We start from the raw sequence: 24,564 nt of genomic DNA, 5'->3' as shown, positions 1-24,564 counted from the left end.
ACCCTCACACCTTGCCAGCCGAAGGATGAGAAGAGGACGCCCTTGTCTGGTCTTCGGGCGCCGGGGCTCCGTCGGCAGCTCCGCGACCGTCTTCGCCAGAAGGTGGCACGGCGGTACCGCCAGGCTGACCACCCCCGCCCACAGGTCCTTCCCCGGCAGTCGGCTTCAGTGCAACTTCTTTGAGGATGGGCTCCGCGATAGCATCGGCTTTGGCCTGAAGCTGAACAACGACCAGAAACGGTGAGCATATTATAAAACGAAGAAGCAACGCAATGGAGGAGAAACGAACAGTCACCTGGGGCTTCATGCACTCGACCTCGCGCTGCACATTAGCACGGCCTTCTCCCTTGAAGAAGTGATCCATGAAGTTCTTGGCAATATTTTTGGCCAAGGCTGGCAGCATCTCCGGATGGACCGCCTCCTCGCCCGGCCAGCGGAAGCTTGCATCGCGGAGGGAGCGGAGCTGGGCCTTCGTCACTCCGCTTGTGGTGCTGGCCTCGGCAGGAAAGAGCCCATATACAGCGGCACTCAAGGTGCGGACGGCGACAACTGCGCTGATGTCTTCGTGGAAGTGCACCCCGGCATCGACCATGGTGACACAGGCGTGAAGCCATTGGAAAAACAACTCCAGGCCAACAGTATCGGTGCCCTCTGGAAACATGTCCGGAGCCACAAGCCCATACTTGGCAAGGAGGTCCGGAAGCTCCTCCTGCAACTTCTCTAATCCAATCTTTATCGCTTCCTTGAAAGTGCGAAGCCGAGTATGCATCACCTCACGAGAGGATTCCGCGTCCTCGGCTAGCTTCTTTGCAGCCTTCACCTCGTCTTCGGCTTTAACCACCCGCTCGGCCGTCGCCAAGAGCTCCGACGCGAGGGTGTCCCTCTCAGCGGTGGATTTTTTGAGGCATTGTTGCAGGGCAGCTTTCTCCTGCTCGAGGGCGGCCACCTTCGCCTCGAGGTCCGCGACAGTAGACTTCGAGCTGCCTTCGGCCGCCAGCTGCCGGGCCGCGCACCGCATGGCCACGAAGGCCTTGAGTGACAGGTCCTGGGCATTCTCCAAAATGTTCTTCAGCCCAGTCTCCATTAGGTCTTTTTCCATCAACGGAAAGCAGAAAGACCCCCAGCTTCGGCCAACAGAGTGTGCTCGCGTTCTCGGCTTTCAAATCGAAGAGACTTCACGATGTTGCCGCCAAGACACACGGCCGTGGGCTTTGCACCTAGCTCGTTCGCCACGGCCTCCGGGTCATGTTATGGACAAAGTAGTTGTTGCTATCCAAGGAGCTGCTACTACCTTCACCGCTGCTTCCTTCGTCCGACGATGGCGCCTCGGCATCTTGGCCAGAAGCAGGTGCTTCGCGTGCAGCCGTCGAGCGACGGGGGGAGTCAATCTCAATGTTCACCTCCTCGCCACCCCCGTCGTCGTCACTTTCCATGGCGGTGCTGAACTCAAGGTCCAGGCTTGGGGGGACCGTTTTCAGCGGTGTCACCTTCTCCGCGACGAAGGGTGGCGCTTCGGCGGAGGGACGATTACTGTCTCCGCTCAGACCATATTCGGAATCACCTCTGCTCCGTAGAGGCGACTGTTGCAAGATATCATCTAGAATCCGACTTTTCTTTTTCAACGCCGCCACCGAAGACGCCCACTTCCTCTTCGCCTTCTCCAAGGCATTTGTGGGGCGGCACCCTGGCCTTCGGCGAGCTTAGCTTCGGCCGCCCGCTTAGGAGCGAAGAGCCCCAAAGCGTGGAACACCTGGTTCCGTCGAACTCCGCTGAGGTGCCCCACCAAGGCTTGGTACTCGTCCTTCGAAACAGATCCGACCATTTCGTCAGCCCGGCTCTCGATAACGACAAGATCCACCCCTACATTGCCAAAGAGGCACAAAATGTAAGCAACAGAGCGGAGTGTTTGTTTCCACAATAAGAACCGAGAGATAAAAACTTACGATCGGCTCGAAGGTTGAAGACGGTCACAAAATCGAGTACTGGAATGCCTTCAATCCATCGATCCTCGGCCAGCCAGCTGGAGATGGCCCAGCCGGCCCTGATGGGGAAACAGCCGCACGCGACGAACTCTTCGATGACATTGTGCGTGCTGAAGGTCTTGGACAGCTTCCGCAGTAGGGCAAGCAGAGCCTCATCTTCGGCTCGAGCGTGAGAGGCGACCTTCGGCACATTACCAAGAGCAGGAATGTGGTCGATGATGAGGGGATGGGTCTCCGTGGTGGGATCCAACGCTACCTTGCGATAGAACCAGTGGGACGACCAATCGTTGGCCCACTTGTTCTTGCTTGCAGCGACTGGACATGTCAGGTTCTTGTGGAAGGCGAAGGTATATCAGCCATACTGAGGAATGGCCGATATCTCCGCACCTCCCGTCGATTGTACGGAAATCTTCTTCGGTTGGTAATGCACTCTGAAGTCACGAGCAAAGCCTTCGGCGCTCGGAGACAGGTGGCAGGTCTTCGCCAACCACATGTACAAATTCAACCGCACAATTGAGGTAGGAGTCATTTGATGCAAGTACACCTTGAATAAGCAAAAGATGTGCACCACCACGGGGTCGAGGGGCAGCCAAAGGCCGGCGGTGAACAAATCACGAAAAACGACCACCTCATCGGGGCGGGGATGAGCGATGGTCTCACCCGTCGGAGGTGCGCGAACATCGTCCGTGGAGACGAAGCCTCGGCGAGCCAGATCATCGAGGAAGGACGGCATCATCTTCGACAAGCCAAGTTCAGTAGTCGTCGGCCCCTTCGACGCATCTTTCTTCGGAGCCATCTCCGAAGATGCAGACTATTCTGAAGTTGCCACTTTGAAGCATTGCACCAAAGGAGTTTGAAGAAGCACGAGCTCAGAAAGAACCTTCGCGAGAGGAGACGCTTGGAGGTCGGAAAGCAAGTGCTGTGAGCGGTGGCACTTACCATCGCGGCACCGGTATTTAAGTGGGGGGGGGCGCGAGAAACCCAGCACGTGCGGCGCTGCGAAGTGGAAAGACACCCACACCCCGCGCTACGCGTCTATAATTAAGAAACCAAGGGGCAAGTCTGTCTTTTCAAATCCGTGAGCCAACGCGAAAAACTCCCGCCAAAAATTGTATCTGATAGTTTGCGCGCGAACTAACATTTTAACCTTGGAAATATTGCTTCCTCGACGAGAGCGTAATCTTTTTCAGGTCAACACGGACTGTGCTTCGCTGGCTACCCTCGCGGCACCCAGCCCGAAGGGTGGCGCTTCAGGGCGCCGACGACGCCCACAAGATCGAAGCCACGACCCTCCCGAAGATCGGACCGAGGCTCCGAGGGGCTACTGTTGGGGACACCACCTTCGGTAAGGTCGCTGAAGGTACGCGAAGACAAGACTATGAAGTGTGCTTAAGCTAACGTCCAGCCAAACGCCAGGAGCGAGCGAAGAGGATTGTCCGTCTTCGCTAGTCTTCGGTCTGGAAGCCGGAGGTGCACGAAGACCGGGCGACACAAGCATCCTAAAGAGTGAGCAATGGGTCCATGGTCTTCGTCGAACAGGAAGAGGACTGTCTGGAGTTGCGGGCCCGTCTGAGCTGTAACGCATCCATGTTGTAATAGGGAAATTATGTGTACGTCCAAAAAAATTCTGGGAATATGACCGTTGTACGGGTATAAAAGAGTAATTGTGTTTAGAAGGTGGAACGCCACCTATAAATACCTCCTGTAATGTTCATTGATGGGACAGATTGAAGAGAGAGAACATTTACTACCTGATTGTGTGCCTTTTCCGTTACTGTTGTTGTGTTCGGCCGTTCCGAAGATACTCTCCACCAACAGCATGCAGGCTGTGTGGAAAGTTTCCACGGGCCACACAACCGGCGCGTTTGGTAGCCTGCCTGACGAGGATCTCCACCCCTATCGAGCCGATTTTCCACGTGGAAACGAGTCCGACCTCCAAACATCGGGCGTCCTTCCCCGTCTGGATTCGACTCTGCCTCATCGACTCGACACTCCCCCGAAACCCATCGCCACCACTGCACTCTCCTCCTCCTCCGCCGCCGCGCGCCGCCTTGGTCGCACTCTCCTCCTCCTTCCCCGCCACCACCGCGCGTACGCGCTTTCCTCCTCCTCCTCCCCGGCCACCGCGGCGGCACTCTCCTCTATCGCCACCGCTCGTCGCCTTGCTGTACTCTTCTCCATCGCCACCACATCAGGTGAGTCGACCTCCACGCCATATCTGCTCCGTGCCCCCGCTAGGATCTCCTCACACCTTTTGTTGTAGATCATGGGGAAGAAGAGCTGCAGCCTCGAATAGATGACAATCTGAGGCAGTTGGTTGTGGGAGTGGAAGGATCTTATCTTATCACTTAAGCGGCATGTCGTCAAGATCTGCTAGGTGGGCTTGTTCCTGCAGTTCGCTTTGCTTGTTTGTTTGTCAAGCTGTCGTATCATGTGCATGCAGGCTTGTGATGCTGTATCATGTGTATGCAGTAGTCTGGTGAGGCGGCCGGCTGGCCGGCGGTGTGCATTTTGTTTTATCCTGATCCATCGAACCAGCTACTACTACTAATTGCTGGTGGCTTGGCTTAAAATATTAGTGCATTTGGTACGTGCATTCTCATTCTTGTCTTGTTTTTCATCTCATTTCACGAAAGAACATGACAATCTTGTTCAAGACTGAATATGCACTTTCTGGAACCATGAAACTGAGCCATGTAAACTTGTCTGATCATGTCTGTCTAGAAAAAGCAAGTAGAGTTAGTATAGATATCATCAAATGGATGAAGTTTCGTTTTGGTCTTGCACATGAATTTCTAATGCTTTTGTAATCATGTAAACTAAGCATTATGTCAATTTTTGCGACTTACAGAGTGCAATGAATGGTATAAAATTGAAGCAACCAGGGCCCTGTTTGGTTCATGCTAGGAAGTTCATGCTAGACACTTTGATCATTAATTAAGGGTATTCAATAAAGGCAGTTTGCAAAACCAACTATAGAACCTCTGCGCTAGAAACCCTGAAGAATCAAATGAAGTCTTTGACCGCGTGATTAGAGGATGGTTACAGTAGCATCACTGTAGCCAATTATTAATTAATTACTGTCATTAGATTCATCGCGAAAAGTTACACCCATCGCTAAAAAAGTTTTGCAAATAGACTTCATTTAGTACTTTATGCATGCGATATTATTTTTTCGGAAAATGTGCGCGCGATCCAAACAGGGCCCAGGTATGCATTTCTTATTCTGTGTAGCCTATCCATTTGTGACACCTTTTGTTGTCACAAAAACATTTGATTTAGTGAGAATGATTTTCGACACTCATTTGCGCAGAGCGTAGCCATGGGTAGATGCACAGCGAGATTTTGCCCCTCAGATCCTTTTTTTTTTGAAGAAACAGGAGGGGAAGTCCCCTACTGGTTATATATTAAAAAAAAGAGGAAAATATAAAAGAGGTTACAAGAGAGTACAGTTAAGAAACCTAGAAAGAAACAAAAAAGATAAAAAAAAGATTACACAAGGGCTTCTAGCCATGAAGACATCTGAACCTTGTATCTAGACTTTGCTCGAAGAATAACTAGGGCAAATTCAGTCTTGAAGTGACGACGGCAAGAGTCTAGTGTAGGTTGTTTTCCTCTGAAGATTAAGTCGTTCCTCTGCATCCAAATGCACCAGCTCATAATAATGATAATATCCATGAAGAAAGGAACCTGGAGTTGAGCTCTGAATTGCTCCAAGACCGAGAAGGGGTTAAGTTGCCCAACAAAAAGATTCAGCGATGCCCAGCAAGTTTGTGCAAAAGAGCACTGCAGGAAAAGATGCTCCAAGGTCTCCTCAGTGGAAGAATTACAACAGACGCAATTGTAATCCGCCAAATCCATATTACGTATTCTTAGCAAATCTCTCGTGCTTAGCCTATCTTTTAGTAAAAGCCAGAAGAAAACTTTGTGCTTGTTCTGACAATCAGATTTCCAAAGCCAAATAAAAGCATCATGGATTATTCTGTGCCCTGTTAAATGCTGATAAGCCTTTGCAGAGGAAAAAAAGGGAGATCCCCAAATATAGGTCCAGACATCCTGATTATTAGAAATTTGCAGACTATTAAGATGACCAGCCAAATCTGTCAATTGCAACAAAGCCACACCAGATAGTGGGAGATGAAAAAGAGCACCAGGACCATCTGCTTCATAGGCTTTTCTAACTGAGATTTGGGGTCTCTTCACAAATGAGAATAATTCAGGGAACTGGAACTTAGGCACAATGTTCATCCAAAGATCATCCCAAAATTTACAGCTGACCCCATCATGGATGTTAACCATAGCTAAACCTTTGTAAGAATCCAAAAGTTTAAGGTTATCCCTCCACCAGAAGGATCCTTTCTTTATGCTGCTTGGCAGAGAACCATTCCTGTAATGCTTTTCCCAAATAAGATGAACCCATGGAATATCCGATTGATTATAAAATTTATGTAGATTTTTGAGTAGAAGAGCTTCATTTTGTGTTCTTAGATTGAGCACTCCCAAACCACCTTCTTTTTTGGGTAAGCAAACTGCCTCCCAGGCAGCTTTAGGAGGTTTATGAGCATTGATATCAGAACCTCTCCAAAGGCAGTGTTTTCTATACTTATCAATCTGCTTGATGACTGATTTGTGAAGTTTAAATATACTCATGTAGTACATAGGCAGAGCAGTGAAAATAGCATTTGTAACCTCCAATCTGCCAGCTTGTGACAAAAAATTTGATGTGCAAGCAAGTCTTCTTTCACATCTATTCACCAAAGGCATAAATTCAGCCACTTTTGGCTTGGTGAGACCAAGAGGTAGACTAAGATAGGTAAAGGGCAAAGTACCCAAAGAGCAACCAAAAGACTGTGCAAGCAAGTTTGCTGAATCATCAGATAAGTTGATGGGCACAAGCATTGATTTTGAATAATTGACCTTTAAACCAGTTGATGTGGAGAAGGCCAGCAACAACTCTTTGAGGTGATTAAGTTGTGAGCCACAAGCCTCCATTATGATCAAAATATCATCTGCATACTGAATAATGGGGAAATCTTGGGAGCAGAGCAGGGGCAAGGGGAGCTGAAGGTGACCAAGATTTTTCTCATGATTGAGCAAGCTCTGCAATAAGTCAGCTGCAAGAACAAAGAGCAATGGAGATAGAGGGTCTCCTTGCCTAACACCTCTTTTGCAATGAATAGTTTTACCTGGTACCCCATTTAATAAAACTGAAGATGTGCCCGATGAAAGTATAAGCTTCATCCACTGCAACCACTTTGGACCAAAGCCTTTATGTTCCATAATAGAGATCATGGCTTGGTGCTCCACTTTGTCAAAAGCTTTTTCAAAATCTAGTTTGAGTATGATAAGTTCTTTCCTGGACTTATGGCAAAGATGCAAGTATTCCAAAGCCCAGGCAAGACAGTCCTGAATAGTCCTTGACTGAATGAAGCCATACTAATTCTTGTGGATGATGGTTTGGATAACTGCCTGCAATCTATTTGCCAAGAGCTTGGTAATGATTTTCATGGAAGTATTCAGAAGTGAGATAGGCCTAAAATCCGAGGGTTTAACAGCTCCATCATTTTTTGGAATAAGAGCAATATAAGAACCATTAATACTTTGCAAAAATAGATCTCCATCATAGAAAGCTTGACAGAGATTATCGAAATCCTGCTTAATGATAGGCCAACACTTTTTCACAAAATCAGTGTTAAACCCATCTGGTCCAGGGGACTTGTCTGCTGGAAGATGTCTAATAACTGAATCAATTTCCTCAGTAGAGAAAGGCTCATCCAAGCAACCTAACTGGGCTGATGGAAGCAGAAGTGATTGTAAATCAAGCATCATGGAGTCAAATTCAAACACCCCAAGTCTGTCCTTGAAAGAGTCCCAGAGAATCTTCTCTTTGTCAGTGTGTGCCACTTGTTGATTTCCAGAAGAATCTTCAAGCATAGAAATTAAGTTCTTCCTATGTCTCAAAGTAGCATTAGCATGAAAGAACTTACCAGCATCACCATCTTTAACCCATTTAATAGTCCCTCGTTGTTTCCAATAAATCCTTTGCAGTTCCAAGAAATGAATCAGTTTTTTTCTCTAATAAGGCTCCAAAGTTCCATTCCAAGAGAGTGAGATCTCTAAATTCTTCAAGAATATTGATAAAAACCAAGACTTTCTGGTGCTTGTTTCTGGTGCCATCCGGCTTAACATAGACCATCGGCCAACAAATCTCCACAATTCACTCTCAATTGTTTCTTAAAAACCTTAACTATCTTTGTAAAGAAAATCTTAACTGATTGTGCGACAAGAAAGCTCCCCAACCGGTCTAGCCACTTTCCTGATTAGACGGGGCTGAGGCTTTAGCTCGACGGGAGTACTTCTTGCCCCTCATGACAACAACTGACCTTTTAAATTTTATTTTAAGTAGACTCATATTATATGTGTGTATGAAAAATGCAGATATCTAGTTTAACATCTAACCTTTTGAATCCGAGTTAACGTGTTGCTATTTTCTGTGTTACTTGCAGCGTGCTTGGTGGGAACCAATGCATGATCTTAGAGAAGTGAAGTTTTACATATCTATGATGAATCAACATGGCAGTTGATTGTTAACGGCGCTACAAGTCCTCTTGATTCTTTGCAGTTGTGTTATTTGTATGCATGCAAATATCTGATATGGCGGGATGATACAAATCTGTTAGATGCATGCTTTTGATAGCCGTTAATCTTTGTTTTTTAATTTTGTATGTACGGCAAACTATTTCCTACATTCTGTAACCGTGGCATCCGCTGCCAGAGAAGATACACATGTTACCCTTTTTTCATTTTTTAAATTTATTTGAGCATTTTTTTTATCTAGAAATTTCCACCATTTGTCTTCCAAATGGCTACATGAATCAATCCCAAGCGGGGATTCCTCCACATGGAATTGAGGGGGTTCTCACCTACCACGAAAATCCCCCTCGGGGGTTCCCATCCATGGGTTTTGTGCCTCTTGCTGCCAAACTAGGCCAGCTCCACGTCGTTTGAGTTTGGGGAGGTGGTAGTGCCCAATCCAGCCAGGCCAGCGATTGGGCTACTCGTCCGTCTCTAGACGCCACTCCGGCGGATGCCTAGGCCTGCGCGCGCGACGCCCAAATCACACGCGCTCTCCACCGCTGCCGCCCACCACCCCTTCGCTGAAACTCTCCACCGGCCAACCGCGATCCCCGACCCCGAGGATGTGCTCGCTTTCGCCGCGCGGATGCTCCACTCCGGGGATATGCGGCCCGACGTCATCACGTTCACCGTCGCGCTCGTGCGGCAGCTGCATGTGCTGGCGTCGCGCGCCGGGCAGGCCGCCGACATGTTCGTCTGCAATGCGCTTGTCACGGCGTACTTTCGGGGTGGGTTGCTCGACGCGGCTCGGAAGGTGTTCGACGGGATGCAAGTTACGTGCATTATAACTTATAAATTCACGTTGTATCATGTTGCTGCCAAAATTTTGAAATATTTGAAAGTTATAAAATTTTGGTTTGAATTTGTTTGAGAAGATTTCTTTTAGACCTGTCAAGATGTTATCCGGTTCTTCTATTCAAAACAAGTGTAAAATCACCAAATTCACATAATAGTAGGGGTAAATCCGCAAGGACAAATTCATAGCAAATTTAACACCGTTAACTGGCTTTCAAGGAATAGGGGCAAATGCTTCCTTTATTTTCAAAAAGTAGGGGTAAATTCACACAGTTCAAAAAGTAGGGGTAAATTCACCACTTCACACTACTGCTGATCGATTTTCACCTCCGGCCCTAAATTCATTTTCACCACCGGTTTAAGCGCCAGCGGTGAAATATCGGCGGTGAAAATAGGTTAACACCGCCGGCTCGTAATATGGGCCGGTGGTGAAAATGGGTTTATCAACGCCGGTTCCATCTACGGGCCGGCGGTGATAAGCCTATTTTCACCACCGGCCCATGTTACGGGCCGGCAGTGATAACCTTTTTGCCGAGGTAATATTTTTTCTAGCTTACTTTTCACAATAAAACCATAATTCAGTGATGTAAATATATGATTCACATGTACAAACAATGGATATAGATCAATCTCACAAAGTAAAATGCATCAACTTATTGTCAATAGTATCTCATTTAACCATTCAAGTAGGTGTTACATTGAAAATCTTGATACATTGTTGAAGTTACTCATACATCAGATAGTTGAAATGCTAAATCTAGATGCCTAGCAAACTAAAGTCAGCAGTCAACACAAGCTGCTAATTAGGCCATGCAGCAGCTGCTCCGGTCCTTCTCTACATCAAAAAGAAGATAAGAATCATTCATGAGAGTGAATCCTAAAGTCACATTACTGTACTATTAGTGCTTAGATTTCTTTAAAAATAGTGGCACATTGGCATGCCAGAATTTAACTTGAAATGCATCTCAAGCATTAGAAACATGGCAATAAAGTCAGAATTTTAGGATGCTAATCTTACCATGTTATTTTCTTCTCCCTCGAGAATGTCAGGTGTCCTTTCTTCAGTTCTAATGGACAACTACCTTCACATCTACAATATAATCAAAGAAGCAAAATTAAGACTTGGAAATCATTCCGTCAGTGTTAAATGGTAGGGAAGATGGAAACAACTAATCAAAACAAAGTGTTTCCTGCACAGATAGAACATGGCAATAAAGTCAATTTGTATGGCAAAGTCAGTACACATGTAGACTCATGGAAATTTGGAAATCCAGGTATTTATAACCTGAAGCTGCATCCTTGTTGACACGTTTGTGGCGACGAGAATTGAATCGTCCCATTATCCCTACAGATGGGAGAACACACAAAATGAAGTTGTACTATGGGAGAACAACCTAAAAATTTATAAGTGAACACTGATTCATCACTGCAAAGGAAATAAACTGCTTGACTTTCTAGTCTGAGTTATTGATCTGCTCATTCATTCATTTAATAGGTTCCTGCAAGTGATCCCAATGCATAAAAAGCCTGAGTTGTTGATCTGCTCATTAATTCATTTAACAGGTTCCTGCAAGTGAACCAATGCACTCTTACTATTTTGGCCATTCTGAAAAAGATATGAATTTTACTTAGCTGATGATACTTATTATTCAGGGACTGAAACAAACAAGGACACAGCTCATAGCAGCAAATTGCTTTAATTTATTGTGTTCCATTTAAATTCCAACAAATCAAATAAAACTTGCTGAAAATGTTTCTCACTATGTAATTACCTTGTAATGCTCAGTCTTGTTAATTCTTCACCTTGTCCCACTCAACCAGCACCTGAATACACAAACACGATGACATGAATATCTGGAATCAAGAGTAGAGCACGAACACAAGCAAATTTGTGCAACAAAGCTAGGCAGCTTTTCCTGCAATATGGGTCTTCCATTCTTGCCTGCTAGCTGCAGAGAATTCTATTCCTGCAATATGGCTCAGGGAGCATGAGAGGGGGAATGGATCGCAGACAGCGTGAGATGGTAAAACAGCAAACAGGATGAGGCTGAGAGATGAGATAAGTTTCATATTGCTTGATTTCGAAATCAGAGTCAGGCTGTTGACCTATCAGTGTTGGAGTTCACATGAAGCTTGTCGCTGGCAAACCCAGGAATGCATGAATCGAAGATGAACTCGAGCATTTGGTGCTGCTGGAAATGTGCAGCATCTTCCATTGTATTGAGCAACTATTTAAAGGGTAAAATAGAGCAAAACTCGGCAGCTAATCTGCCTGATTTGTGAACTCCAACAATCCAATTCCAGTAACAAGCATGAAGATAGAGCTGAGAACAGCAGACATCCAAAATCCCTCTTAATAGGCAAAACAAGTAAACAACGAACAACTAGCATGCAGAAGATGGATACCTAAGATTAGTCAGCGCGGGGAAGGGCGGCGGCGCCGCGTCGGAGAAGAGGCCTGGCGGCGGTCATGGCCAGCGGCGGCGGTCGGGACTGGCACTGACCCGGGGGCGGGCGGAGGCGTGGAGGGTGGAGGTCGCCGGCTGTGGAGGTGGCGACGCCGGAGTGGAGGGCGGGCGGCAGCGTGGAGGTAGCGGCGCAAGAGGTAGGCGGCGGCGGCGACATGGTTGTCAAGGGGGTTTGGGCGGCGGCGGAGTGGAGCACGGGTGCCGCAGCCGCACCCCAGTGGAAGTGTATCGGGTGAGGAGGAATGTTATCCGGGGCCTCCTCTCTCTCTCTCTCTCTCTCTCTCTCTCTCTCTATATATATATATATATATATATATATATATATATATATATATATATATATGTATATATATATACATATATATATAGTGGAAGATAGTTAAACAACTAATCTATAAAGTCCATTAAGGTCCAACTAATAGTTCATTCAATAAATTGGTTGAACTAGCATTTTAAAATGTTCAATTAACATTTTAAAAATATTGAACTAATATTTTAAATATGTTGAACTAATATTTCGAAAATATTGAACAATATTTGGAAAATGTTTAATTTCAACAATTTTTTTCTAGCATCTTCTCCGTCGCCGGTGGGCAGCTTCTCCGTCGCCGGTGGGCGGCACGGGCGGCCGCGGTGGCTGACCGTCCGCGTGAGAGGCGTCGATGCGCTGGCAGGCTGCGACGGCGCGCCGGCAGGCCGCGCGCGGCGGCGCGACGGGAGGGTTGGCCGGGGCGGGGCGGGGCACGCAGGGGAAGGCCAACGGAGGCGCGTCCCGCGTCGGGGCGGCGGCGGGCGCTCCAGGGAGGCCGGCGGCGGCGGCGCGAGCCGGCGGCTGGGTGCTCCAGGGAGGCCGGCGGCGACGGCGGGTGCGCCGGGGAAGGCCGGGACGGCACGTGCCCGCGTCGGGGAAGGCAAGCGGCAGTGGCGGCGTGCGTGCCTGCGTCGGGGTGGCGGCGCTAGGCACACGGGGAAGGGAGTGAGGTGAGAGAGAAGGTGAGGGATAGGGTTTGAGTGTATGAGATCCAATGGTTGTAAATGATTGCACGAATCTCAAACACTGGAAAATGTAGAAGAAAAAAAATCTACCGTAAGATATATAGAATTGGCGCTTTTATCCAATTTAGGATTAGGATCAGCCCATCACCACCGGCCCAACATACAGTCCGGCAGTGAAAACAATTTTCACCGCCGGCCCGTGGCTAGAGCTGGCAGTGATAATGAAATCTAATCACCGGTCCTAGCTGCGAGCCGGCGGTGAAAATTATTTTCACCATTGGCCCTATACCTCACTACGCCCAATCACTCCAGAACCGGCGGTGAAAATGACGGCGATAAAAATAGTTTCTGTAGTAGTGTCACTTTGAAACAAGGCAAAAGCGCCAAAGTCCCTTAATATAAAGGTACCTAAAAGGACTGATTTACCCTCGCATTCCTCTCCCGTAGCCCGCTCAAGCTCCACCATTTGTCTGCCTCTGCAAGCTCCTCCCTCTCCTTCGCCCACATCGTCGGGCTCTGCCTTGCGCACTCACACTGCGAGTATCGCGCCCCCATGACGAGCTCCTCCTCCATCTACATTGCCACCACAGAAGTGGGTGCCGCGCTTGCTGTCTCGGGACTTGTTCGGTTGACATGGATTCATTCCATGTCGTGAACGATAAAAACAATAGAAAATATAACAAGAAATCGGGATTCATTCCGGGTCGGAAACTAATTTTAATAAACCAGACTCATGATAAGATCGGGATTAATTCCACCTCTCTCTAGACACATAGATTGATTCCCAATCTTCTATTGTAGCTATCATGAGTCTATTTTATTAAAATTAGTTTTCGACCCAGAATAAATTCCGATATTTTGTTATATTGTTTCTATCATTTTCGACATAAAATGAATTCATGTGCAATCGAATAAGCCCTTGAGCGAACCCGCCACGAATAGTGAGTGTCGCCACTGAAATCGATCGTCGTGGCTGCCGGGATTATTATTATTTTTTGCCATTGAAATTGAGTGTTGCGGTCGCGTGGAGTGGATCCTGAGCCCAGGCGAGGGAGCCGCCAAGCTCGGCCGCCACGTTCCGCTGGTGAGCTTTACCCAAGGTGAGGTGATACGTGTCAGTTTGCGCTAGCGAGCCTTGTGCAAGCTTGGCTTGTTGTTGGAAACACTCGCTCCTCGCGTTTCCAGGAAGCCAGGCCACAGCCCCCTTTTGCATCGCTGAAGCCCGGTCTTGTACATCCAACTAAACATATCAAACCTGTATGCCACTAGCCTGTCCAGTACTTAGCCACCAAACCAAACAGCCCTATAGCCGTCTGGACCGATACCTGCCGTCGGGATCGAGCGCCATGACCGCAGAGAGTGAGCACTGCGTGCGGCGGGGAGAGAGCTGCAGATCAAGGGGGCCAGGCAAATACAAGTTTTTTTAGTGACCTGTAGTAAAAGTCATCTTTAACTATATCCGGCATGGCGGCATCCAATATTGCCAATACCTCACGGCAGAAGTATCCCTGCGAAAAAATCTCAATGTAATGTATTTTTTTCCAGGGGTCCCTAGTCTGGGCTGGATGTAAACTTATGTCTATCATAAATAAGTTCCATTTCTCAAAAAAAAAAACTATTCCTGTGTGCTGTTTGCGAGAAGTCTTGAATTTGTTACCTATTCCTTACCTATCTCATGATGTAGCTGCTCTCGCTATTAACTGTGAAGTGGATAGATTAAAGTTAAAGTTTAGCCATAGCTAAAATTTAGACGTCTAAATTTTAGTTGCCTGAAATTAGTTTATAACCCTATATGCTAAGAGCATCTCCAGAAGCTTTTCCAAATCACACTATCCAAATTTCATTTAGATAGCCATTTAGCTATCCAAAGAGTGGGAAATTCAATAGATTCTCCATTCATCCCCTCCTCCCGCTGACTAATGGCCCCCCGATCCATCCCCTTCCCAAGATGCATCCACTTGACTGCCGCTTCGCGATGCGGCTGGGGAGCAACTATTTCACGCTCTACGTCGCGTCGCTGCCGTTGGCCGCCGCCGCCATGCACTTCAAGGACACGGCGCTGCAGACCAAGGCCCAGATAGTGCTCGGCGCCGGGCCGACCTTACGCGCGCGTGGAGCCCGACGACTTCCTTGCCATGTACCAGGAGGGGCCACACGCTGACGAACTCTCGTTCGACACCTTCAACCGTGGCATCTCAGTGCCCTCCGCCGCATGACCCTGGAGCCCAACGGCAACCTCCACGCCTACTACTGGGAAGGCACCCGGTGGGCCGCCGGCTACACCACCATCACCGAGGCCAGCAAGCTGCTAACAACCTGCGGCGCCTACAGCGTCTGTCCACAGCCCCGCGGCGGCTGCGAGTGCCCGCGAACGCGCGACGGTTCGGGCTGCGCCGCCGCCGCCTCAGCCCCCGGCGTTGGGGAAGCTTGTGCGACACCCCTCGCAGTGAAGTCGGCGGGCTGTACCGGGTGTTGGTGCACAATCTGTCACATCCGGTTTTTAAAAAACGAATGCATAATTATATATATATATATATAGTATTGCTATATGGTACCTGGGGTCCAAATAGCTATTCAGTCCCCGAGCCCACCCAACGCACCGACGGTACTTGGAGCCCAACCCATGTGCACGCGCTGCACCCGTCCGTCCGTTTTTCCTCCAGTATCCACGACTCTTGTATATTATTTTTTTTGTTTTAAATATTCACAAAAAAAATAGATCGTGGGGGAGTCTGGGAGGCGACGGTTTATTACTTATTCTCTTCGTTTCCGTCGCACGAGCCCAGATTGCCGCCGACCCCGCCCCCGCTGCACGGCCTCAGCTCGCCGCCGCACGACCTCAGGTCGCCACCGCCCTTGCTCCCTGGCGATGGCGGCAGCTCCGAGCACCTCGCTTGGCCGCGCTGCAGGCTCCCAGCCGGTCGAGCTAGCGGCAGCGCCGGCGGTTCTCCCATCGTCGGAGATCGGGTCGGCGTTATGGAGCGCCGGCGGCATCTCATCCACGACGCGCTGTTGTGGCCTCGAGCGGCGAACTAAGTAGGTTGCGCAGATCCGGTTGGCAGCAGGCAAGGTGGCCAGCCCGGCAGCAGGCAGGAGGCCGAACCCCCTCAGATCCCGTCGGCAGCTGGCACCACGCCCCCTTGCGAGCTTCGAGCAGATCGACAAGGTGCGCTCTTTCCTCCTTCCTAGATCGAATCCCTTCCTACCTCCGTCCAGATCCAACAGAGTTAACCTCGCCTCTGGCTGGGCCACGGACGTCGTTGGCCACTGCGGCACTGGGCGCGGTCGCCATGTCGCTCGGTGGCATGGCAGTTTCGCCTCATGGGCACCGCTTTTCTGCCGCATGCGGCATGCTTGGCTCCCTGGCAGCCTGGCAGGGTACGACGCTTGGCTCCCTGGTAGGGTATGGCGAGCCCCTGGTGTCCGAATTCTCCCCTGACTTCGTCACTGCGAGTAGTATCCCACCGTGAATTATTGCTTGTTTCCAGTACGTGTGTTCTTCTTTTAAAATCCCAAATTCAAATCAATTTCCATTCCTTTTTATTCACATCAATGCATGACCAGCCGCGCCACACCCAGCATCAGGTGAAATGTCGATTAATTTGCATAAAAAATTGTGTCCCAATATTGATCTTTTGCGAGCTCCAGCAGTATAGTTTGTTTGTTCATTAATTTGGACTTTGAGGGAACTTTTGTTTTAGTGTTTCATCCATGCAAGTCCTAGTCCTTATAACCAAATTTACCCTAAGCAACGAAAACATCTTCTTTACAATCATAGTTAATTTTCTTTGTTTTGATCCATAATTTCTTGTGTACAAAGTTATATATGTAACCATAAATATTCATTTTAGAATTACAGCTATTGTTTCCTCTATAAGATCAACAAATCCGTATGGCTTACTATGTTATTATTAATATTAATCATGAAATTTCTGCCTCTTTTGACAGGTCAAGCAATTGGAGGCCATTAGAGGGGCGACAGAAGGGAGAGGAATGCATTAGATTTTGTTTTTCTCACAGATTGTATTATTTCTGATAAAAGAAAAGTAATATTATCTCATGAAGGTTGTTTTAGCTGCTTTAACTTGCATGTGATTTTGTGGAATAACTCAGACGGAGCCACAAAACTATATATATTCAAACTACAAAGTGTATTGCAATCTTCTCCCATGATTCATTTATGTCAAAAATGTCTTTGGTGAAAAAAAGGTTGATGATTAGAAATATGTGCTTTGACTGATTCATTTTAAATGAAAATCCGTCACAAATACAAGTCACATCTTTAAGGTTCAGTCTGAGAATTTTCCCCCTCACTAGTCACAATATAAAATCTGGGTTTCGAAGCATAAAAAAGCTACATGTTCAAACCATGGTTCCTGGGACGTCGTCTCGTCAAAAAACACTAGGCTAAAACAAACTAAAAGAACGTGACAAAAAACACACCTAAAAAAGGGAAGAAAAAGGAACTGACCACGTGAATTGGAATGGAAAAAGAAAAAAAAAACCTGCTCGGGGAAGACCGTCTCATGCGCGTGCCTAGCTCCGTCGTGTAGGCTGGGCTGGGCTGCTGTCGGATAGGTCTGGGTACCAAATAACCATTTGGAACCCGGGGTCCAAATAGTGGTGCTATATATATATATTAGTATCAAATTTCATACATATCGAGATATTATAAGGGAATAATCAGTAACAGTATTACGAAAAAAAGAAATATAACAACTAAAAGACTATCAGAGTTATACAGCTTATCCTGAAAACGAAGACTTCAAACTTCACAGGCAATCGACTGGAGGTTGCGTACGCCTAGAACTCAGCAACATCTTCAATAGGCTTTACCGCAACTTTCTCCTTCTAAGCAGCAGTAAGTAAGGGTGAGTACACTTATGGTTAGTACTCAGCAAGGCTACAAGAAATAACCAGAATATGATTTAAATCCATCTTTAAGTTAAATTAATCATGTGAGGGTCCAAGCCGTTCTTAACCGTGAGCACGGCTGATATATCAGTTTTACACTCTACAGAGATTGTACACTTTCACCACAATTCGCGTAAAAGTTCAAAGAACTTTAAACCCAACCATGCAAATGCAGGCCAAGCACAATATCACACTTTCTTAGGTATGACTGCATAGGGATGCTACGAGGCTTTTCCAAAAAAATCACTATATGTACACACTGGTCCCTTACTTTCTGCGGTACCTTAGAAGATGAAGTTTCTTTCACCCGCTTCATCAATTCTCGATAACCCAAAATCTACCAATCAAATGTCCTAGGCGCGACATATAGATCATCTAATTACTTAGCCAAGACCAGAGCTATATGGTATTGTGATTGTACGGTTTTCTTAGGTGGTTCTCCATGTTACAATGTAATCAAGTATTCTCATAAATAAACATAGATAGAAGTATGGTTAGGGTCATTTGCCTTTCTCCAACAAAAAGCTACTCTTACTGCTCTTCAGCTTTTGCTCACTTGCAAATCTTGATCTTCAATCTTCAAACAGCGATCCTTCTACTCGGAGTAATCATAGAACAATACGCCAAAATAAAAGAAAGACTTTAAAAGAGCATATTAAAGGATAGAGCTCGCTGCTACGGTCACAAGAGCGCAAGAAGCACGGAAAACAGAGCTAGGGTTGAAAAGAAACAACTATCGAAAGATTTATATTAAACAAGAAAGCAAAAAAATTATGAGCTTTATTTATTTTAATTAGAAAACACCTGTAAAGCATATTAAAAAAGAAATATCCTAGATTATAAACTCACATTATACTTTTATTTGTAAAGGCGAAGTAGAACTTAGTCCAAATTTTATATGTGATTGTCTATGTATAAATTACACTAATTAAACAATTAATTAGAAAGAAACTCGTGAGAACATCTAAACGTACAACTTTATATGATTCTCGTTGAACTAACAATTTAAATTATAAACATGTTTGAGTTGACATTAATCAAGTTAACATTAAGTACGAAACCGGAGTACAGACTTAACTGGATTTTAGTTGAAAACACTAGATGAGAGAACATTAATCAAATTAAATCTATATTTAATTTTAAAAGAGGAACTATGGGACAACAACGTCGCTCGACGATAGCTTATGCTAAAACAACAACAAGAACGGGTCGAAAACGATGATTCTACAGGCTAAACACTGATGTAGGGACCTATGCGCGAGAAAACATAGATTCTAGGGGCCAAACTGTAAATTCTCGGGCTTCACCATGGCTGCCGACCAGGAGCTTGATTAGGGCCAAAATTCCGACGATTTATGGCACGATAGGCTTTGGGAAGTGGGGGAAAAGAAAGAGGACGACAAGGGGTTCCGTTTTACCGCTTACCCATGGTGGAGACGGATTGTAGCGGCGGGAATCGAAGCCAGAAAGGACGACAGTGGTCTGCTCCGTCTTGGAACCAGAAGGGGCGACATTCTGTTCGTGACTGCGGCATTGGGCATCACGAGGACGATGCAGGAGGGGGCCGGGGCGACCTGCTATAGGGGTGATGCTGGGAGCGTAGGAGGCCTGGACGCTCGGCTTAGCAGGAGTGCTGCTTCCTTGTGTGAGGGAGATGGCGTGCGGCGCGAGGTGGAGGGGCGACGGAGGAGCAAGGGTGCTGGCGAGCGGTGCAGTAGGGCGACGTGCGGCCGGAAGGCAGGGTGCGGCAGTGCTCTTGGTGCCTCATGAGCAGGAGGAGGGGCATGGGTGGCTTGGAGACCTAGGGCCGGCAATGCAGAGGAGATCGCAGGGGCTTGGGCATCGCGATTTATAGGTACGGGCGGGTGAAAGCCAGCGCATGCACACCTAGGAGGAGGAGACGTCGTGCAGCACCTGGACTCCACGAGGTCGGCTGCTAAAGGGCCAAGCGTAGGACTGGGCTGGACCGAAGGGATTTGAGCTAAGCCAAAACGGGTTCGTTCATTGGCCGAAGAAGATTAAGTCTGCTAGCGACACCTTTCTAAAGGACACAGATGGTCGGGCTTGCATGACGCGCGTGCTGTGGACTGCAACGAGGGCCATTTGATTTGGAGACAAAGCTCGAAATAGGCATGGAGCGAACAGCTAGCTCGCGTGTGAGGTAGACCAAGTCAAGCATACATGGTCGTACCGAACTCGTTGATCGAGTCCTGACAGGCACGCATAGGAATACCGTAAACATGGCACGGTAAAGCTGCTGCGGCCAAGAAAGGAAAGGATTGGAGGTGGATGACAGGTGAAACCGGTAGCTTTGGAGAGAGAGGGAGAGGAGTGATAGGGTGGCTACTATACCGAGGAAGAGAGCGGGGAAATCCATGGCATCTTATGGTGTCGGAGAGGATAGAGGCAAAAAGGGTGGATGGTGATAAAATGCTCGATTCAACTATAATGAAATATCCGAGACTGGAGAACGATATAAGGAAAGAGAAATAGACTCGAAAGCTTTCTCATCTCACGGAGAAACTACGAAGTAACCCCAACTTGGTGAAGGAAAATGATCAGCGTTGATTGTCAGTCAGTTCGCTTCGATGAGCTATTAAGCTTCAAAAAGGAAAGGCAAAAGATGAGAGCAAGGGTGTTTGTTTTTGATACATCAACGAGAAGCTTTGAACGGAAACGCAACAAACAACGAGATCAAGGCGATGGCCAAGATCATGCTTGCACGCAGCACGATTCTAGGATTTAGGGTGGACTACAGTCAAAATGAGTTGAATCCAGCACGAGATGATAAGAAAAAGAAAGAATTTCTTTTGTCATGAATATATTTTCATCCTTAAAATAAATCTAGAAAAGTCTAGATAAATATTTTAAACAATGAAAAGTATATCTTGACGATCCGAAAATTCATGAAAGTTTATTGAAGGTAGTTCGGGACATGAGAGTCCAAATAAAATACTTGGAACTCATGAAAAATATTTTAGAGCTTTCTAATAAATGGATTTAGCTCTAGAGAAATTGAAAATAAATTTTCCCAAAAATTCAGGAAATTTCTCAGAAAACCTTAACGATGGATGAAGACATTCTAAAAGTTATTCACATCCTAAAATTAAATATTTTAGGGTGTGACACAATCTGGACCAACACACGATCGCACTAGCGCGTCCGACGCGAGGAGGAGCTCGATGCAACACTTTCTGCACAAATCGATTAGACTGGTCAGGATAATTAGTCAGACTGGTTCACCGGGGTTGACCAACGAATCCGACGTACGCTCGTTGGGAGGGACCGCGTTACGGCAGGCGCACGCAGGGGTGTTCTAGGGTCGGCAGACCACCTAGAACGCCTTCAGACGTCGCGGAGACGAAGAAAAAATAGCAGATGCGGGGTAGGAGGAGCTAGAGTTTGGAGAATACAAAAAGTAATGCGAAGTAAAAGAAAGTAATGTATTGATATGTTTTTTTATCGATTGGATGCCTCAATCTACTGTGACTCTTATATTTATAGGGTGGGTTGGACTTGCCCGCAAGAAATCTTTTTACAAGATTAAATATATAAAAAACACTAGTTGTACTTGGATTCTACCTCGACCGGTCAGACCGGTCAGTCGTGCCAGACCGGTTACAAGGAACCTGACCGATCCGACCGCTTCAGTCTACCGGTCAGACCAATCTGCTTAATCTGCTATCAATTTTGGTCGTAAACATATTACCTCCTGTTCTTTGGCTATTGGAATCGACCTCGACTTGTTACTCCATCAATTCTTGCTTGCTGTTGACGCTCACTAACGACCATTTCTAAGCGTCAACTTGATCAGAAAATCATGAGAGTTTGCATTTCTTACACGCATCTTTATTTAATAAATCCCTAAACCACACTTCACCTTTAGAAATATGCAAAATGTGTTTTTGAGCTAATATGCAGTTTGCAAGCACACTTTGGCCGGATAGAAAATTACATAAAATATCAGAGCGTAGATTCAGGTTCAATTCTACCAAGTGTAGCCCAAGAACCAAATCAAAATCAGTCAAGGCAAGCCAATCCTGGTGTTAAGACAAAAGGAGGCCAACACCTTATGGGAAGATCTGGAGATCGTCTACCCTACGACCGATGATCCTACACCTGCGCCATCTACGCCACCAAAGAAGACCAAGAAGATAGGGCGCAAGAAGAAGAAGACGTCATCGCCCGCTACTACTTCTCTAGGTATGGACGAAACGACCTCAACCTGATCAGGTATGGAGAAAGGTCCTGCTTTTCGGACCCTAAACCAAAAGCTAGCTTGTGAGAGGTTCCCTCCCCTAAGTCAACTTTATCTCTTTAGTTGCTTTCGAATAAATTTGATAAAAACTTCCAAAACAAAATAAATATTTACTGCTTTATTTCTCTTTTATTCATATGTGGTAAGAATGTTTTAACTTCTCGTGAAAGTTGAAAGGATGAGTTTTGCTTTATTCTACCTTGCCTGATATATCTAGCTTATGGCTAAAGAGTTCTGTTAAGTTTAAGTCCGCTGGCTATGTAAACTCTTTGTCATGAACCTGAAAGTTTTGTGGGTTGCATATATTTGATCTGATTCTAAGTTATTGTGAGTATAGATATGGTAAATAAAGCCGTGCAACCTTGTTCTAGTAATGCTTGAAATCTGGAGTTTTTATTTTCGGAAAGTTCAAAAAGGCAAGTTCCTCAGTAATAAGCAAGTCCTACCAGAGCCATATGTCATACACCATAAGAAACCTTATACATATGCTGCTTGTCATTCTGTTGAGTTTAGTCAAATTTTGTGATCCTAGTGAGAATCTCCTCATGCTTTCTCGATCATAAGCACGTACACATTCCCATCCATTTGCGACATTCCTACACTGAGAATTAGCTTCACCATCATCCACCAATAATTGCTTCATGATTTGGCAAACTCTCTCTTGGAACATCTCTGAAATAAAATATAGTGTTAGATTATGGTTGCCCTAACAAAAGAGAAAAGATGGCATGCCGAAGAGGCATGACCCAAAAAAAGGAGAGAGAAAAAGAAAGAGGGTAACCATATGTGTGTGAGAGAGAGAGAGATCAAGGGGTGATAAAAGAGAGAGAACCAACACTTTAAGGAGTAAGCCATACCACCATTTCATCTACCCATTCACACAATTGCACCTTCTGATCGAGATTGTATGACTTGTTTCTCCATGGATCCGCTCTTTGACTTTATGATATATGAAATGCAAGTATGCCATGTTCTTACCCTACCTTGAGCTCCGCAAAAGCTTTATCCATAGTAGGGAAGACCGAAGGCAATTACTGCCCTGGTGAGGACAAGGTTGAGTGCTTCGAGAGAATCATTTTGGGGAACTTAGCCATGCTTTCAAAATTCTTTTTCAAAAAATAAACCTCTAGATGGATTGCAGATCAACGAACAAGTATGTATTGTTTTGCGAACCGTTCTAACTCTCAACAGCTCAAGACAAGTAGATAGCTAAAAAACCTCATGGATGAGTAAAGTACTAGAGCAAAGGTATGAGAGCCAACTCATTTAAGCTTACAGACGAATATCTTTGCTATAGACTATGACATGATAGGTAGGTAAGAGTCAAAGTGATTTTCTGATCAACAACCTAATTTGTCCTGCTTTACCCGGGACGAGCAAACGACAGCTTGGGGGATCTTGTTAACGCTTACTAACGACTATTTCTAAGCATCAACTTGATCAGAAAATCATAAGAGTTTGCATTTCTTACATGCATCTTTATCCAATAAATCCCTAAACCACACTTCACCTTTAGAAATATGCAAGATGTGTTTTTGAACTAATATGCAGGTTGCAAACACACTTTGGCCGGACAAAAGTCATAGAAAATATCAGAGCGTAGATTCAGGCTCAATTCGACCAAGTGTAGCCCAAGAACCAAATAAAAACCGGTCACGACAAGCCAATTCCCGGTGTTAAGACAAAAGGAGGCACAGGACAGCCCAACCCCTAGCAGTTGGGGGCGGTTGGGGCCGGCTGACCACCTTGGCCGGCCTACAGCCCAGTGGGCCCCACCGCCTTCCACTTGCCACGTAGAGGCTTCGCATTAGTCCTAGATGTCGGTTCACCAAGGAATGAGTGCTGCTCGGCCGTGGCTCCCTCATATAAATACAAGGAGGGGTTAAGGAATGGACACACACACACACACACACCTCTCACTCACCTCAAAAGCTTTCTTGCTTAGTCTATAGGCTTAGTGGAGTTTAGGAGAAGTCTAGGAGTCATCGAGTCTCCGGAGTTGCTCAGGAGTTCTGGTATGGGTTCATCTCTAGTCCTCTCTTATAACTCTCGGTTATTTGTAATAGAATTTGACTATGGTTACCGATATCTGCTTGAAGTATGTTATGAGTTATCGGATATATGCTTTGTGATCTGGTTGCATTATCATTCGATGCTTGCATTGCATGATTGCCCTATGCTTGCAACGGTTAACATATTGGCCTTAGAACTCTATCAACTGATCCAGTATTTGTATGTTTGCTCTAGTGTGATGTATGTCCATCCGGAGGATAGGGGCTCCACGCGGGATGCTAGAGTATCGCTTACTAATGTAGACATGGTGTCTAGACTAGATAAGTGTTGCTGGATGTCACCCTTTCCCACGGATTGAGAGGTAGCCGACAGATGGTGACAGCCCTGTCCGAGCCCTAGTAATCCTCCATGTTCGGATTGGGGGGTAGGAGGTACATAAGACCGCATGGTTGGTCGGGCTTCTCTCGTCAGCTATAGAGCGGTATCCCTGTTGTATTAGTTT

At 46.4% G+C, this 24,564-nt stretch overlaps 1 protein-coding gene and 1 long non-coding RNA gene across 7 annotated transcripts; one reads left to right on the top strand and one right to left on the bottom strand.

Annotated features, from left to right (window-relative positions):
- The first annotated feature begins 3,777 nt into the window (after window positions 1-3,777).
- LOC120710603 lies at window positions 3,778-8,771 on the top strand. 3 transcript variants are annotated; one of them, XR_005689949.1, is made up of 4 exons: window positions 3,782-4,177; window positions 4,246-4,359; window positions 4,455-4,569; window positions 8,489-8,771. XR_005689949.1 is itself a non-coding variant. In XM_039996239.1 (2 exons), the coding sequence occupies exons 1-2, from the start codon at window positions 3,802-3,804 to the stop codon at window positions 4,332-4,334; spliced, it is 465 nt and encodes a 154-aa protein (XP_039852173.1). In that variant the 5' UTR covers window positions 3,778-3,801; the 3' UTR covers window positions 4,335-4,658. The 3 variants fall into 3 exon arrangements, 1 of the variants encoding a protein (XP_039852173.1); XR_005689948.1 differs by having other exon boundaries at window positions 3,798-4,177; window positions 4,246-4,569; XM_039996239.1 differs by lacking the exon at window positions 8,489-8,771 and having other exon boundaries at window positions 3,778-4,177; window positions 4,246-4,658.
- A 1,263-nt stretch (window positions 8,772-10,034) lies between these two features.
- Window positions 10,035-12,149, bottom strand: LOC120706987. Of its 4 annotated transcripts, none has more exons than XR_005688620.1 (5): window positions 11,820-12,149; window positions 11,186-11,237; window positions 10,699-10,758; window positions 10,432-10,503; window positions 10,035-10,248 (listed from the first exon to the last, which is right to left on the bottom strand). It is a non-coding gene; the product is annotated as an uncharacterized LOC120706987 (long non-coding RNA). The 4 variants fall into 4 exon arrangements; XR_005688622.1 differs by having other exon boundaries at window positions 11,186-11,380; window positions 11,820-12,127; XR_005688621.1 differs by lacking the exon at window positions 11,820-12,149 and adding an exon at window positions 11,520-11,813 and having other exon boundaries at window positions 11,186-11,380.
- Window positions 12,150-24,564: the final 12,415 nt, after the last annotated feature.

Source organism: Panicum virgatum, chromosome 5K (assembly GCF_016808335.1).
Source record: "Panicum virgatum strain AP13 chromosome 5K, P.virgatum_v5, whole genome shotgun sequence".
Taxonomy (NCBI): domain Eukaryota; kingdom Viridiplantae; phylum Streptophyta; class Magnoliopsida; order Poales; family Poaceae; genus Panicum; species Panicum virgatum.
The sequence above is the reverse complement of the archived record's forward strand: the minus strand, read 5'-3'. Positions and strand labels throughout refer to the sequence as shown.

Coding starts and splice junctions, on each gene's coding strand:
- LOC120710603 (XM_039996239.1), top strand. CDS start 3,802: ATGCAGGCTGTGTGGAAAGTTTCCACGGGCCACACAACCGGCGCGTTT. Junction 4,178..4,245: donor CTCCATCGCCACCACATCAG/GTGAGTCGACCT, acceptor CTTTTGTTGTAG/ATCATGGGGAAGAAGAGCTG.